This window comes from Lycorma delicatula, chromosome 5 (genome assembly GCF_047948215.1).
Source record: "Lycorma delicatula isolate Av1 chromosome 5, ASM4794821v1, whole genome shotgun sequence".
NCBI lineage: Eukaryota > Metazoa > Arthropoda > Insecta > Hemiptera > Fulgoridae > Lycorma > Lycorma delicatula.
Window position 1 is genome coordinate 28,779,712 of NC_134459.1, and position 16,616 is coordinate 28,796,327.

Here is a 16,616-nt window from a genome sequence, read left to right on the forward strand (position 1 = left end):
CTCCGGTTCAAACATTACGTCTCATCCATAATCTCCTCTCTTTTGTCTGTTAAAAGGAGGACAACAAAAGAACACGTGGAACGCCGACTTCTCAACCTCAGAGTCGGGGCATCCATCCGAGTAATCCAACCCAAAACGGAATAGATATTCTCTAAATCCCTCATGGCCTGCCAGCAACTGAGATAAATTAAAATCCAGCGAGCCATGGGTTCTTCTGGATTATCTTCTAACATCCTTTATTACTCTCTTGGTCCACCTGCCCTTCTCACATCCGTCCCATCTTTCTCTTCATGCCCTCATCAACTCCTCCATGATCGCCGAACTCGCCTCTCTCTTCTCAGTCGGATTCGAGTTAGAACTATAGTTAAATAAAATGTTCCTGGTTATTTATATACACTTTATTTATAAATGATCAAAAACAGAAATTTTTAAAACAGTATATAATAAATTTTTATTAATCTTCGCTGATGAGGTACATGTTTCTAAACTTAGGATCCATTTTTTATTGTACGCTAAAATAAAATAAATTTTGTACTTCTTTTCTAGAATGTGTAAGTACCTTATAAACAATTTTTATGATTTATATTATGAGACTTTTCACCATTGAATATATTAACCTTTGATGTATAATAAGTGGACGTCAGGATGATCAGAATGACAACAGGTTATCCTATTCTAGATTAACCATTTCAATAACTATCTACTCTTTATTTTTATATATTATTTTTATTTTTACTGAAGTTAGCAATTTTTAATATAATAAAAAACATTTTATCTGTTTTTTGCGACGTGTTTATAAATCACGTATTTTATTAAATTTAATAAACACATCTTCAAAAAATTACTTCTAAAAAATTATTTTCCTGAACATCAGTTTATAAAATTATTTTTTTTATAGTAATTAATATTGTTAAATTATATTTAACAAGTAAAAGATGCAGTTATACACTAAAATTTCAATATGTGATTAATTTTAATTATTAGCCGATGTTAAAAGAGTTAGAAAGTGGTACTATAAGTACGTGATTTGACAGAAACTTCCTAACTGCATTTTTTTGTATATATATATATATATATATATATATACTGTACAAACAAACAAATTGAATAAAAAATAATTAGTAATGGAATAGGCAAAAAATTAACAGATGCAAAAATTTTGCGATCCACTTTATTAATTTCAGATATATTTCAGCTTTTATCCATCGATTTGAACAAATGAGGAGATATAATTTAGTTCACAATAAAAAAAAAAAAAAAGGCTTAGGATGTTATCTAATAAAATAAACTCAAAAATTAAAAGTAATTTTATGTTATTTATTTTTCTCTTTAGAAGAATAAAATTCTCTTTAGACTTTACGAAAAGAACTTCTACTACTACTTTAGTAGTTTTATTACTAAAGTAATAACAAAACTGTGAGAAAGTTCTAGAAAAGTTTATATAAAGTAAAAATCTATAATTAAATACATATATCTTTTTTTATACAATTTTCATCCGTAATTATTAACGAATTGCTAAAATATCGTTTTTTATTTACAAAAAAAAAAACAACAGGATAACTTAAATTACAGCTTCTTGATTTTCGATAAATTTTTTGTAGCTTACAAAAAATTTCAAATCGATCTGGATTTGAACCCAGAGATTTCAAGATGAATGGTAAATTCGCTAACACTCCGTCATAGAAATCGGTAAACCGTACATAAATACACAAACTATTATTTAGTTTGTGTATTTATAATATCACGACATATTAAAAAAAATAATAATAATAACTTACGAAAAAATAATTTGGTTTTTTGTAAATCGATTAAAAAAAAATATTTTTTTTTAAATTTATTTTAATTTCTTTATAAGAACTGATGATCGGTTAAAAAAAGGAATGAGCAACTTTTTCTAAGTTTTTATTTAATTTAAATGGGTTTTTAAGAACACTTAATTATTTTGAGCTCATTCATTTTAAACAATTTGTAGATTTAAATCTAAGCTCAGATTATTTTCTCTGAATTCATTTAGTCTAAGAAATAAAAACTAATATGTACTAGTTCCATATTAGTGGTATGTTAGAAAAGAGAGGAATTATTCTTTGTGTGAAAATGTATACACATTTGCTTTAATTTAATGCGGTGTCTAGACGCAACTCCTTTTGCACCTTCTAGGTTATTGCGACCTTTCCTGTTATTTTAGTCCCTCTTCTGTATAAATGTAATTCTAAGCAGAAACCTCCTCTACTAATAGTGTACAGCATTTATATCAAACATTATTCTATATTAGCCTAGGCAAGAGGGAAGTGTTAAGTATAACCTTGGTGAACCTCTTGACATGAAATCTACTTAAGTTTATTTAAAGAATATTAGACTGGGTTGTTTTCAATAAAGCATGATAAGCTTCCTGGTTATTATCTGTATACTCATTTTTTGTTTAAGTAATCATAATTTTAAAAAAATAATAATTTTTAATATCCTTAAAATGATAATACCCTTGAAACCACAAAGTGTATTTTGTTTAAGGTTTATTTGGTTTATTTTATACAATTTGTGGCTATTTGGTTTGGTTTAAATGAATACATCATTAAATAAGTAGAGATTTGATCTTATAATTAACTGATTAGAAGTTTAGTTTAAAATAAAAAATTAGCGTACATTATCGTTAGCTGGAAAACCATCTATCTCCATTAGGAAATCTGACAGAATTTTTGTTATATAAAAGAAGACTTCGTGAGTGACTTGTGACTCTCGTTAGATCTTCTACAACCATTTTGTTATTGCTCCCTATATACATGGTCATCATAAACTATAAAAATAATCACGCCCAAAAAAATTCTGCTTTATTTGTTTTAATCTTTGAATAATTTTGCTTTTTTAAATTTTTTCCAATCATAAAACAGTTAACTGGTATCTTAACATATGTGGATAATACCAAGTTCCATCAAAGATGTGGGAAATAAAAGGTTTCAAGGATTGTATTGAGTTTCACCGAAAGTCGAGTGGTGTGATCTGGCTTGCCAGTTAGCCGGGTAGAAAGCAGTTAAATCAAACGTGTTAAATCATTAATCTGCACATAAAAACCAGACTGATCCAACTTCATTTATAAAAAATTAATAAAAGAATTGTTATTAGATAATAATTTTTTTACTTCCTTGTACAAAGTAAAGAAAGTATTGTGATCGCGAAAAACTTCGGTTTTTAGATTTCAACAGAAATATCCATTTTGACTAGTTTCGGCGTGACGTCTGTAAGTGTGTATCTCGCATAACTCAAAAACGATTAGCCGCAGAATGTTGAAATTTTGGATTTAGGACTGCTGTAATATCTGGTTGTGCACTTCCCCTTTTGATTGCAATCGGCTGAACCAGAAGTTTCCAAAAAATCCCAAATTTAAAAAATATTTGGATTTTGGATTTTTCTTAACTGCAGTAATAAGCCCTCATTGAGAGCTTTTCAGCGATGTATCATAGGTGGTACTTATTTTCACTGGTTCCAGAGTTACAGCCAAATAAAACTTTAAATTAATGAAATATTTGGACTTTACAAGGGGTAGGCACATCGGTTCGAATCACACTTCATCTCCTTTTTTTAACTTCGTTTTTTAATTTTAATATATTGATTTATTAATAATTATTAACTTCTGATTGTAAAAACAAAAAAAAAATATTAAAAAATATCAGAGATTATTAATTAAATAAACCTTTACGTACTTTTTATTTTTAAAAAATGTGTATATGCGATTTAATAGGCGTACAAGGAAGTTATGTGGTATCCACATCAGATTTTTTACTTTGCCTATGAAATAAAAAATTTGTAGACGGATATTTTTTTAACTAATAAATAGTAATTTATCAAGAATTCAAAATACATTTAAATTGATATTTTTATTTTTTTAAAGAAATGAAAACATAAAAACTGTTCTTAAGCAAAAATAGGTTATGTTAGTGCGGCTTCTTATTATTATAGATATAAAATATTTGAAAAATTAAAAAATAAATAAGTAACTCGATAAAAAAAGTAATCGGCTTTGTATTTTTTAGTGACTAACTGGCGAAACATCTTTCCTTCAACTGCTTGAGTAATATAGATAAAACGTAAGAGTGTTTACTTTATGTATGTATTTATTTTGTTAAATATTTTGCTTTAAACACTAAATTAAATACTTAAAATAAAAAAATCAGTTTAAAGTAAAATTGATTTAAGTAAAAAGTAAAGTAAAAACCTCTCAGGTTATAGAGGGCCAACTGGAAATTTTAAACAGTCGGTGCAATTCAACTAAGATAAAAATCATCCTTTGATCATCGGTGCCACTCGGAAACTTCCAGATATGTCAGGTTTTATGTAGTTGTTTTATTTGATTTTGAAAAAAAAACTTCTTTATTCTTTTGTTTATCTTTAAATTTGTTTTCTTTATTTTAAGCCTTAGGAAAATCCACCCAATTTTTAATAATTATTCCCTCGTGTGGCGATCTGTACTTATAAAGTAACTTGTCCAGACTGAAATTTTCATCAACGCCCAGCAAAAACTACTGAAGATAAATTGATGAAAATCTATATAAACTTTCTTCTTATTGTGTAAGAGGACAAGAAAAACTTTTTTGAAATTTCCAGTTTAAAGGGTTAAAGTGGAGTAACAATGAAATTTACTATTTTTTTTTTTATTCTCTGTAACAAATGAAGATATCAACTTGATTTTTGGTGTGTATAATCTTCATGTATTGAAGATATAAATACATAATTTCAAAAAATCTAAAAAAACAGTTTTTAGATTTTTTTATATTCAACCTTGAAAAGGGTGAAGAAATGTAAAAAAAATGTTGAATAAGATTGCAAATTTTTTCTCTGTCCGATTATACTAAACGAGATCAATAAATAGATTTGGGCTTGAAAATACTCTTTAGATAAATATCTAAAAATTATTTAAGGATTTTTTTTTTAATTTCGATTTTTTAAGGGGTGCGATGTACGGCGTGGCGGTTCAGTCAGCACAGCCAAAGCCGCTGATACTGAATGAGATATGGGACTGGCTGTATCTGCCTCCGGTTCCTTCACTAAAATCCATTAAATAAAATAAAAAATTGACCGCGACGGGAAACGCAAGAAACCATATAGCACGGGCAAAACGGAGACAGGAATGCTAATATGTTTATTTATACACACACACACACACACACATACACACACAGGAAGAAATGAAAGAGCAATTTCATTATCGAATCGGTTCATTTTTACAATTTTTTTTTTAAGTAAGGAAAGTGAAATTTAGTGTTTCCAATGTTAACCCATCGGGTTGGTCTAGTGGTGAACGCGTCTTCCCAAATTAGCTGATTTGGAAGTCGAGAGTTCCAGCGTTCGTGTCCTAGTAAAGGCAGTCACTTTTATACGAATTTGAATACTAGATCGTGGATCACCGGTGTTCTTTGGTGGTTGGGTTTCAATTAACCACACATCTCAGGAATGGTCGAACTGAGACTGTACAAGACTACACTTCATTTACACTCATACATATTATCCTCATTCATCCTCTGAAGTATTATCTGAATGGTAATTACCGGAGGCTAAACACTAAAAGAAAGAAAAGTATTTCCAATGTTATAACCTTGTTTAATCGAAAACTAGATAAATATCGCTTAATAAAAGTCTCAGTATTTTAATTTTGTATTATTTCGAGATAAAGAGTTGTCGATAAATTGGGGTCATATTAAAACGACACTCGAAAAATTGGTGGCAAGAACTTATCGTTTAGAGTGTACTTTTACTTATCGTGATTAGTTGTATAATTAATTCTGAAAACATTTAAACTATACGTTTGAAAATGCAGTTTAGTTTTAGTAAAAACTTACCCCTTTTTTTTTAAAGAATATATAAAATAAAACATTCTTTGATATAGAACCGTTGAACATGTTTACATTAAAGTCTATAGGAATGAGCTGTGAATACATAAATAGAATCTCATCTGTAAAAGAGTAGTTTTCTTTTATTTACATACATTTTAATATTTAACACATTAGTAATTGCGAAAAACAATGTACTTTTAGAGATATTCTTTGTGTTTTTTTTTCATTGTTTTCCGTTATATGTTGTACAAATATTCTTTAATATTGTAGGTACTATGAGATGAGTAAAATATAAATGGAGTACTGTTTAAAATAGTTGATATTTTTTTCTTAAATTTTCTTCTTTAGATCTTATTTCTAACTGTATTTGTAGGACTTCAATTATGAATAATCTATTTATTTGTTACTTTTGCAGTAAAATATACTAACAATTCCGATAATAATGAGTTTTTTGAGATTTGCATAAAAACTGAATGAAAAATAAAACATGAAGAGTATAATGTACTCGAAAAAAATTTTCTCACAAAAAAATATTTCTCACATAATAGAGCTCTTTTCTACTGTACATTGTTGTTAGTCCATGTAAAATTTCGTTCTTGTCGGACTGTATTTGTGATACTAGATTTATAACAACAAAAAATTATTTGTAAGCAAACAAAAAAGAATTTTAAATATTATTTTTCGTTTTAAAATTGTTTTTAGCTTAACTCTTTTTTTTTAATATTCTTTTTCATTTATTTATAGTTCTTAATACTGCTTGTCTATTAGCTAAAACTGTTCAGTTTATTTTTTTTTTTTTTAAGTGTAAAATTTTTTCTTACTGGTTTCAGTTAATATTAAAGAAAGTGAAACTTTTCATGGTTACACTTAAAATTTGTACATTCTACTTTTTTATTAAATAAAATGGTTCTTGCTAAGTAAAATATTGTATGGTGCCTTTTCTTATATCTAACACATTTGTTACTATATTTTTACAGCTTCCCGGTATGTTGATTTATTATTTTCCTGTCAGTATTGCCACTGCGAGGGAAAACTTACTTCAATTTCTATACTACGGAATATTAAAACAATAAATTTAATGCATGAATCATTGCATTCAATATGTATTTTTAATATTTACAAAATTAATATTAAAATCATGGATGTATTAATCTGATACTTCCTGCATTAAAAAAAAAAAGAGAAGAGAAAGAGAGAGAGAGAGAGAGTGTGTGTGTGTGTGTGTGTGTGTGTGTGTAAACTAATTAGCTTATAAAATAAAATAAATATTTGATGAATGCAAAAAGTAAAAACATGTACATTTATGGTTTTTGACTTTTTGAAGTTCGCGTTAAATTAAAATCTAAGAAAAATTAAGGATACTACGTATCCTTAATTTGGGACTGAGAATTTAATAAAGGCTATTTTTTTTTTCTTATAAGTATATTATTTTGTTTTATAAAACTAAATAAGCTTATAAAAATTGCCACTTTTACAAAACTTCGTCAAAGAAGGTTTCAAAACTATATCATAATAAAAATATGAAAAAGAACTCTTAATAGAAGCTACAACCAAGAGTAAGTTAAGACCCTGTGGAATGCGATAATACGTTAAACAATTACATTTTAATTTGAAGTTTTCCATGAAAATTCGTTTAAACATCATTATCCTATAGCAGTCAAGTAATAAAAAATGTATAGACGAACAATTTTTTAAGAATTCTTAAATCATTTATTTGACCTTTTAGTTATTCAATTAATAAAATTTTCCATTGATGTTATTTAGAAAAAAAATTACTACAGACTACCAAGGAAACACTTCCTCTTCAAAATATAAAAGAAAAATACAAAATTTATAAACTTAAAAAATATAAAATTCAACTTATAAATAATATAGTAAAAGTAAATATAATGTTTAGTTATAAACAGACTTTGAACAAATGTATAAAAATAATAACTACATTAGTAAACGAATTGAAACTAACATTCTTTATTTCCTTTAAGGTTTAAGGAAATGAATTTTTATAAAATCAAATATTTTTCTATGCGTCAAACTTAATTTAGTTTTCATTTACACAATATAAAATATTTAGTTTCATTTACACGATACGGGTAAGGAACAGTGAAGTCCATGAATAATTGGGGTTGCCGTTGTTCATAAATAAATTCAACGATTTAGTTCGAGATATTGATTACGGCTTAAAAATGATGAAAACCATCTTGTTTAATTATGAGGATGTTAGACACTTGTAACGTCTCAGTTTTTTGAATCTAGGAGATAATGTGTGATATCTGATGTAGGTTCCTCAAGTATTGTTGTCTTTCGTCTCATCATTTTTTTCAGAATTGTTAATTATGTTTTGTTGTATTATTTTTATAGAATATTATTTTTCCCTTTTTCTTATTATATGATCTATTTTTCAAATATACAACGTATATTTTTACTTTCTTTTTTGAAAAGTTTCACTGGAAACATTCTCATTCAAGTAATTTAATTTAGTCATCTGATTTACTTACAGTTTTTATGAATAAGACTGATTGTAAATAAAATTTTGCACAAAAAAATTACACGATAAAAAGTATTTATCTCAGTATTTTCACCCCTCTTTTTTTTTACTTCTTTTAAATTTAACTTTTGACAGTATCGAAAGAGTTTTCCTAGATTTGAAATATATTTAGCTATTTTATTAGAGTAGATCTATTTTAAAAACAAACTTACAAAAGATGTACGTTACATTGAGTACATTGACAAACGAATATTGGTTTACAAAAGAGATGAAAGCAGTGTGGGAAAGAAGGATTAGATGAGAAGAAACTTTAAGAGTTAGGAGTGTTTTACTGAAAACTCCTGGAATGGAATACTGCTGTGAATACAGTCGGTTTTGTGTATGTGTGTGTGCGCGCGCGCGTGGGAACGTGAGCTTTGTACGTGGGAGTGAGTATTGTATGTGTGTAGACGTGTGCGTTGTATACTACGTGCCTTAGATTGTATGCTTGTTTGTTAGAACCCTTTTGTGTGTATTTGTGTACTTGAGATTCATGTGTGCTTGTGCCTTAGTATATAGCGAGACATTTTATGTATGTGGATGGGGTTTCTGAAACACGCTTCTCCTTCGAGTTTCCGATGATTTTTCCAGCATCTGACGCCTACTTGCATACTCTGCATTACTATACCTCTTTCCCTCAAAACATTCTTAATTCTACCGTTCATTTTAAGAGATTTCCTTTTTACTGTTAACGTACATTTTATAAAAATACTGTATCGATGTATATAAAGTTGTGATTTTAGAATAGGATGCAAAAAATTTATAATATCTACATTTCTTTTAAAAAGATTCTATTTCATTATTTTTACCTAAACATTTTTGTATTTTCCACGTATAAGTTAAAATATAATCTAATTTAGTCAGGTTTTGGGGGAAAAGTACAGTTTTCTTACAGTAAATATACATGTATTTTTCTTTTAAACTAATAATTGATGTTAAGCATCATATTAAGGAATAAATTTTGTTATTCATTACAAATCAAGCCCCATGATCGGCAAAAAATAAAAGAAATTGTTTTCCATAAAACAACATAATCTTTGTATTTTGATACAAAAATAATATTTAATAATTTAATTCTGAGATCTAATTAATATTTAGTCACTACTAGATTTCGGAATTTGCCTGTCTTCCAATGCTCGTAGAGGTCCCCTGACTTTCAACCAGAAGGTAGTGGGTTCGAATCCTGGTAAGACGACCAGGATTGTTCATACGATATAAAATTGTCATACATGTGCAACTGTAATAGGGTGATTTCCTGTAGTTACTGAAATGTATAAATAAATAATATGTCAACTTAAACCAAAAAGATTTAAAAAAACATATATTTCCAGTAAAAACGTGTTTTTCTCTTGAAAGCAGAAAAATATTTTAAAATAAGATTGCCAAGTACTCACTTTTTTCATACTTTGGGGACACAGTGGGCCCTCTATCAAAAATTAACCGATTTCAGTGGACTAAGAAAGACGGGTTTCTCTCAAATGGCGTGGTCATACGGACAGACGACTTAATAAAGATTAAGAAAATAATTATTTGTATTGAGGTAAAGATTTATGCTTTTAAAATACGATTACTTGAATTATTTATGTGCGAGTGTATATATTATATGATATCTACATTCGCAATATGGTATAGAAAATGATTACAAATGAAGAATACAAAATCTAACCGGATTTTGAACCAAGTATTTGTCGTCAAAGTTTAGAGAGTTCAATTGACCCGAAACTTTTCGTAAGATGAATTACTGGACTGGCAAGTGACTTTACGTTTACCTACGACGTCCTTCTCCGATGTCGCTTCACTTTTGGTGTTTCCATAGAGGATACACCACTCTACCTTCTGTTTTGCCTTAGATTTTCTTCTTTACTCAAAGCAATTACAATTATAAATGCAGTGCATTGCTAAACGTTCTATAGAGAAATTTATTGTAAATTTAATATAAAAAACCATACTGGCAATATTTCTCCCTGTAGCAAACGCTTACTTTCCAGTGTAATATAAATTACACCTATAGAAGACTCAATGAAGTTACAGAGTAACTTAAGGAGTTCAGTAAGTTCAATTGACAGGCAGGGTACATTGTCGTATCGCGGTCCACTACCCCTTTCGCTCCACTATTAGTGGTTCTAATACTACTTTAGACACCCTAGGTAGAACTACTTACTGCCTATCTATGTGTTTCAAAACTTACAAAAAGTTACAAAAAGTAAATCGATAATCCTTCTGCCGCTAGTTATGCTGGGATTTTTTTTTTTTAGTAAAAATTTCAAGATAAACATTTCTACTATTCACGTAATGAGATATGAATATTATTAAGTATAAATGAATGGAATTGCTCGAACTGAGAATCGAACCGCTGGACTTCACAGGTATCGGCCGATTTCTCTCCCAGTTGAGATATCGAGTAACTTTCAGATTTATGTTTTTCTTTCATTATTAAAAATGAATTTCCTGCTTTCTATGTTTATACGGTTTAATAAAAACAGTAAAACTTTTTGTTTATATACAGTGTTCCACGAAGAAACTGAGAAATTTTTAGAACATTTCTATTGATGAAAATAATGAAAAACATTTATTTAAACATAGGTCTGGAAACGATTTGGTTTCGAGTTACGGTTAACGAAAAATTTCGCCCGGATTTCAACTGTTCTATAAAAAAGAAGTCCTGCTATAATCTTTTGGACCCAAATTAAGGTGTAAAGTTAGTATGTTTCTTATGTAATTTGAGATGGGAAATAGAATAAAACAGGTTTCAGAACTGTAACTCCAGTAGTTTTTAAGATATCCACTGTAATACACAAATTTCGGTGTCGAAATACAAGTTTTTTTAAGTTGGTTTAACAATAGCTTTGTTAAATGACTAATAAACGCGGATGATTTAGTAAGAAAACTTGAAGAGAATTTAATTCTGAGAAAATTAATGTAAATACAGCTAATGAAAAGTAAATAAAAACTTCTAAAAATTGGTTTTTTGTTTAAGCAAAATAGACAGAAAATCATATTATTCTCTCTGTACCTATTAAACATTCTTCTATTACAGTTCTGGGACCTGTTTTATCCTATTTTCCAGCTCAAATTATATAAGAAACCACCAACTTTACTTCTTAATTTGGTCCCAAAAATTACAGTAGGGCTTCTTTATATTAGAAGTGCTGAAATCCAAGCGAAATCTTTCGGTAGCCGTAACTCAAAAACGAAGCGTTTCCGACCTATCTTTACATAAACTTTACTCATTATTTTTACTAGTAGAACATGACCTGAGAGTTTCTCCGTTATTTTTTGTGGGTCACCTGTATAAAAATTCATTAAAAAATTACAATCATACTGTTTTAATGTAAACAAAATTTAAATTTCTTTAAGCGATACATAGTTTTCCTTTACTCTCATAGTTTTTTTTATTTTCTAATCTGGGAAATTTTAATCTCGAATTTCTTTATAAACATTTTTAAATATGATTTAGGAATTATTAACTGAAAAATATTAACTGTGCAAATAGACTGTGAGATAAATACATATGTAATCTTTTTTTGTTGTTTAATAATTAATGAATTAATAAAAACGAATAAATTGGCTTTTTTTATTTTTTCGTTTTTACAATCTGTGGATCGCATGAAGTGCAACTGTACTTTGCATTTGTTTTTCTTTTTTTGTCAGTACTCGTCATTCTTTGATTAGCTTCATTTCTCTCACTCTCTCTCCCTCTCTCTATTTTGAAAAAAATTTCTTCCACCTTTTCCTCTTAGTTTTTCTCGAAAACTAAAATAAATTTTTTTATTTTATTTCCGAAAGTATTTTGGTTTGAAAGTCTTCTTGTTTAATATTTAATTTCTTTTCTTTTCTATTTCTTAAAACCAATTAATTTTATTTCTTAATTTAGAAATATAACTAAAGATTATTTTTGTAAATTGATTGTCCTTAATTATTTTTTAAGTTTTCATAAAAGTCCAACCTTATTTTTTTTAGAATACATTTTTTTTTTTCAAATTTCTTAATTTGATTTAAGACCACCGGGCTGATATAGTGGTAGACTCGCCGACGCAAGTCGTATGTTTAACGGCTGTTTTTCGAAGTTCATAAAATCAGAACTTCTGATTTTCGAAACTTTTAGTTTTGAGTTCAAATCCTAGTAAAATTTAGTTGCTTTTTAACAGATTTGAATAGTAAACAGTGGTTACCGGTGTACTTTGGTGGTTGGGGTTCAATTAACCACACATCTCAGGGATGATCGGCATGAGTTTGTACAAAACTTCACCTAATTATATGTCATAGATATCATTCTAAACTCATTGGACTTTGGGGGGGTTTGCTTATTGTTTATTAATTCAACAGATTGCAATGTACCACATTTGGAAAAACAAAAAAAAGTTTTGATTAAGTTATTTTGATTGTTTTTACATTAAGATCTAAAATAATTCTTAAAATTTTCTTTTTTTTAAATAATTTTTCCATAAAAATTATCTTTTTTAATTAATATTTTTATGAAATAATTGAAGCATGAAAAAACTAATACAAATAAATTTTTTTTCATTACATTACATTAAAAAAATTGTGACAAAATTTTAAGCTTAAAAATAAACTACAACTTATAATAGTGATAGCTTCATTCATTACTGCTTCTTTTTTTTTTAATTTAAGGGAATATAATTACACAGATGACTTGTTAAATAAAAAAAGAAGGGGTTTTTATTAGAAAAAGTAAATGGTTGGAAAATGATTTTTAAATATTCTTACATTAGTAGATAAGATACGGATGCATTGTTGAAAGGATGCAAAAGGGATTTTAAACTCTCGAAAATTGCATATCAATAGCTATTAAATGATTTCATCAGAGAAAAAAGTTGAATATTAAACATATTTACCCATAAATATTTTCCTACATTGTTGTTAAAAATGTTTATCATGAATATAAATGTTTGCAGTAGGCAATAAAATAGTATGATGTTTTATTGTATCAAATAAACAAGTAAATAATTTTATTTCAGTGTATCTTACGTTATTTAACCTACACATTTCCTTTTTGCTTGTAAATACCCTTTGCGCATACATTTTCAATCTCAAATAAAATGAGATATAAGCAAGTGAACTAACCATAAGACAAAAAAACCTCACATTAATTTCCTTGCTATAGATCTTTTGTTTAATATGTAATAAATTTGTATTTTAAATAAAAATAAAACCAAGATCCTAGAATTTCCTTATTTACAACTTCAGCCATTTGTCTTTCAAGTTACAGGATCAGAGCAGATTATCATAAGAGCACTCTGCTTTTAAAGGCTTTTAAATTTAAAAAAAGATTTCGTAGTGAGTGTACTGAGAAATGAAATGGAACTTTCTCAAAATTTAAATTTCTTATGACTGAGGATTCTGAAAATAATGAACGCTATTTCTTATTTATTTAGGTAGTTTATTATTTCATTCTTTTTTAAACTTTCATAATAGTTTCTGTTGGTAAATGTTATTAATTACATGTTTAACCAACTCTATAAATATTCATAAGTTTTGTTTTCATTGTGAAATACTCGTACTTAGGACTCATTGAAAATTTTGTAAGCTAAATAAAAATTTCGGTTAAAAAAAATTAAAAATTACTTTTTGACTATTTAGGAAACGGGAGATTTATCGTTAGTATTTCAATTGAATGATGTTTTCTTTACCTTTTGACGTAAAGAAAACCTTTTTTAAAAAGATTTTGTAGCAGTGTTACCTCTTGTAACACCCCTGTAAAATTTTTATTTCCTAGGATCGAAATTCTGGAAGTACTATATGATGAGTGAGTAGAATTTATCACCATTGCGCACGTGCGTGTAAAAGACTGTTGATAACATGTAAAGAATGAACTCTAACTGTCTGAAAATAATCACAACAGGCTGACAGGATTAACAAACTTATTCAAATTTCTTCTTAAATTACAGTGCAGAATTTTGCTTCTACATTCAATTTCAGTATCAGATATCAGAAATCAACTTATTTACAAGAAAGTACGCACATATTGGATTCCACAAATGCTGACGGACAAGTAGATATGCCTGCAGGTGGCTCACACATTGTTACCACAATAAGAAGAAAAGGGCAATGAATTTTTACATCTATTGTAAAAATACTGGTGAAACTTGATTACACAATTTTACTTCAGTATAAAGTAACAAAATAAATGAGCATTAATGCAATGGCAACATCCTTCATCACCAAATCCAAAAAGAACAATTTAGAATGTATTAAGAGAGTTTAAGAACAAATTATTTTAGCTCATATTATCTGGATATATTAGTGGTTAATAATAACAGAAATTACAATTAATTAATTAAATTATGGGTAATAAATATTAAACTGATCTGTGGTTTGATTATATTATAAAAGTTTAGTTAATTAACTCCTTTTTATCATTTGTTTTTAGTTTATAAAAAGTTAGCAAAATTTTTCATTGAAAAGTTTTTTCATTAGTATATTTTGATTAGAATGATAAAATAGGGCATAAGACTACTGGAAACAAAAATTTAAGAATATCTTTACAAACCATTAGTAACTTATAAAAAAAAAAAAAAAAAATCTTCTGAAGGTATTAAAAATTAAGTTGTATATTTTTAAATTATTTCTCAGAAATATCAAATCTTTCATTATATTTTACTTATCGTAGAAATAAAAATGTTTGTGCTTTGATGATTTGGTCTATCATCAAAGAAAATTGCTGTTCATCCATTTATAAATTCTGATCGTAAAAAGTTGTCGTGTTGCAAGACCTTGTACTGTTAAATTCTTTCTCTTTGATCATGTATTCTGTCTTTGTAGCATGCAAAATTGAAGCAGCACTCTTTCTATCATCACACATCGATTCAAAATTAAAATGAATAGACTTTTATATATATAGACAGATACAAGTTTCCCTCTAATCTGTAATTTATTTAATTGGTAAATTTTAACAGAAGTTATTATTAAAATTTTGTTTTACATTATTACTAAATTTTTACTATTAAATATTTCATATTGAAAAGTTAATGTAATAAAGAAAATCATAACAATATTATCAGTTATGATACATGTTATCATTATGTTACAGTGTAACATAAATTTATATTTTTTAAGTCTTTTCTTGAATGCAATCAGTGCAGTATATTCTCTATATGTTGTTTTAAAAATTCATTATTATCTAGACCACATTAACATTGCTTGTTTTTTATATAAATTTTGTTTTATGCTTAATATAAAAATGTAAGCAAAACAGTGTTCTTAAAGTGAAATAAAAAATTATGTAAATAGTTTTTTTCTTATAAAACCATCATCATTAAATTATTTGTTATATTACCAATACTTATGAACAAGATTTTCTCATAATTTTTTTTTGTTGCGTAAAGTTTTTTATTTGATATTTTAATATAATTTGCTGCATATACTTGTAAATCTTTATTTTTTTTTATTTTGTAATTTGAATTGTAATACAAATTAATTTTTTTTTAAAGCAGGACGTCGGCGGACAGCATCCTGCTTGCGCACTGCTGTCTTCCTATTCCTGGTGACATTTGTTTGGCTTCAGTTACATTTGACCAACCTTGGAGGACAATCTTCTCGCCAGGAACCTGCACCTGACAACGATTCCTCTGCTGCTATCCTTAGCATGGTACCTCAAGTATGTACTAACTATTGAATGTATGAATTCCTCTCTTTTTCTCTCTGTGGGTTATCTGTAAAGTGTATGTTTCTTTATGTTTGTATGCATGCAAGTACATGCAGAATATAATGTTGGTAGATAAAGTCACCAAAATCTTTCAAAATTTATCTCATGGTCAGCAAATTACTACAAATTAACTCAAGATAAATATCTTATAGACAAACAACTGTGATTTGTTAATATGTATTTATAGTTGTAGTACTTTGTTGATGTTTGCTGTAGAAAATTGTTTTCTACTAAAAAATAAAAAAAAGATAAGGAGAAAAAATTGAAAAAGTTATATTTCAGTTTTGGTTTATTTTTCAACATTTTTAACATGAAAAATCTTTGTAAATGTTTTTTTAATTAACTTTTTCAATTTTTATGGCTCATAACATATGTAAATTTTAGACTTTTTTAAAATAATTTTAAAATTAACTTCCGAAAAGATTGATGAAATCACATTAATTGATCAAGCATGAACTATGATATTATGATGTTTGTTTTTATTATGTTATACATGTACAGTAGGTCAAAAGAAATGACATCATTACTGTGTTCATATTTTTACTTAGGGTAAACATAGTTTTGCAAACATATTCATATTTTTACATGGATAGGCTGTGTAATT

General features: G+C 27.5%; 1 protein-coding gene across 12 annotated transcripts in view; it reads left to right on the forward strand.

Annotated features, from left to right (window-relative positions):
* The window catches only part of Mgat2 (alpha-1,6-mannosyl-glycoprotein 2-beta-N-acetylglucosaminyltransferase), an 858,981-nt gene that overhangs the window by 799,094 nt on the left and 43,271 nt on the right, over positions 1-16,616 (forward strand). For 11 of the 12 annotated variants that reach the window (XM_075365853.1, XM_075365856.1, XM_075365854.1 and 8 more), the window contains one exon: positions 15,798-15,964. In XM_075365853.1, the coding sequence (XP_075221968.1) occupies positions 15,798-15,964 (167 nt within the window). The remainder of the gene's footprint in view (positions 1-15,797; positions 15,965-16,616) is intronic. The other variant, XM_075365860.1, reaches the window with a different exon arrangement.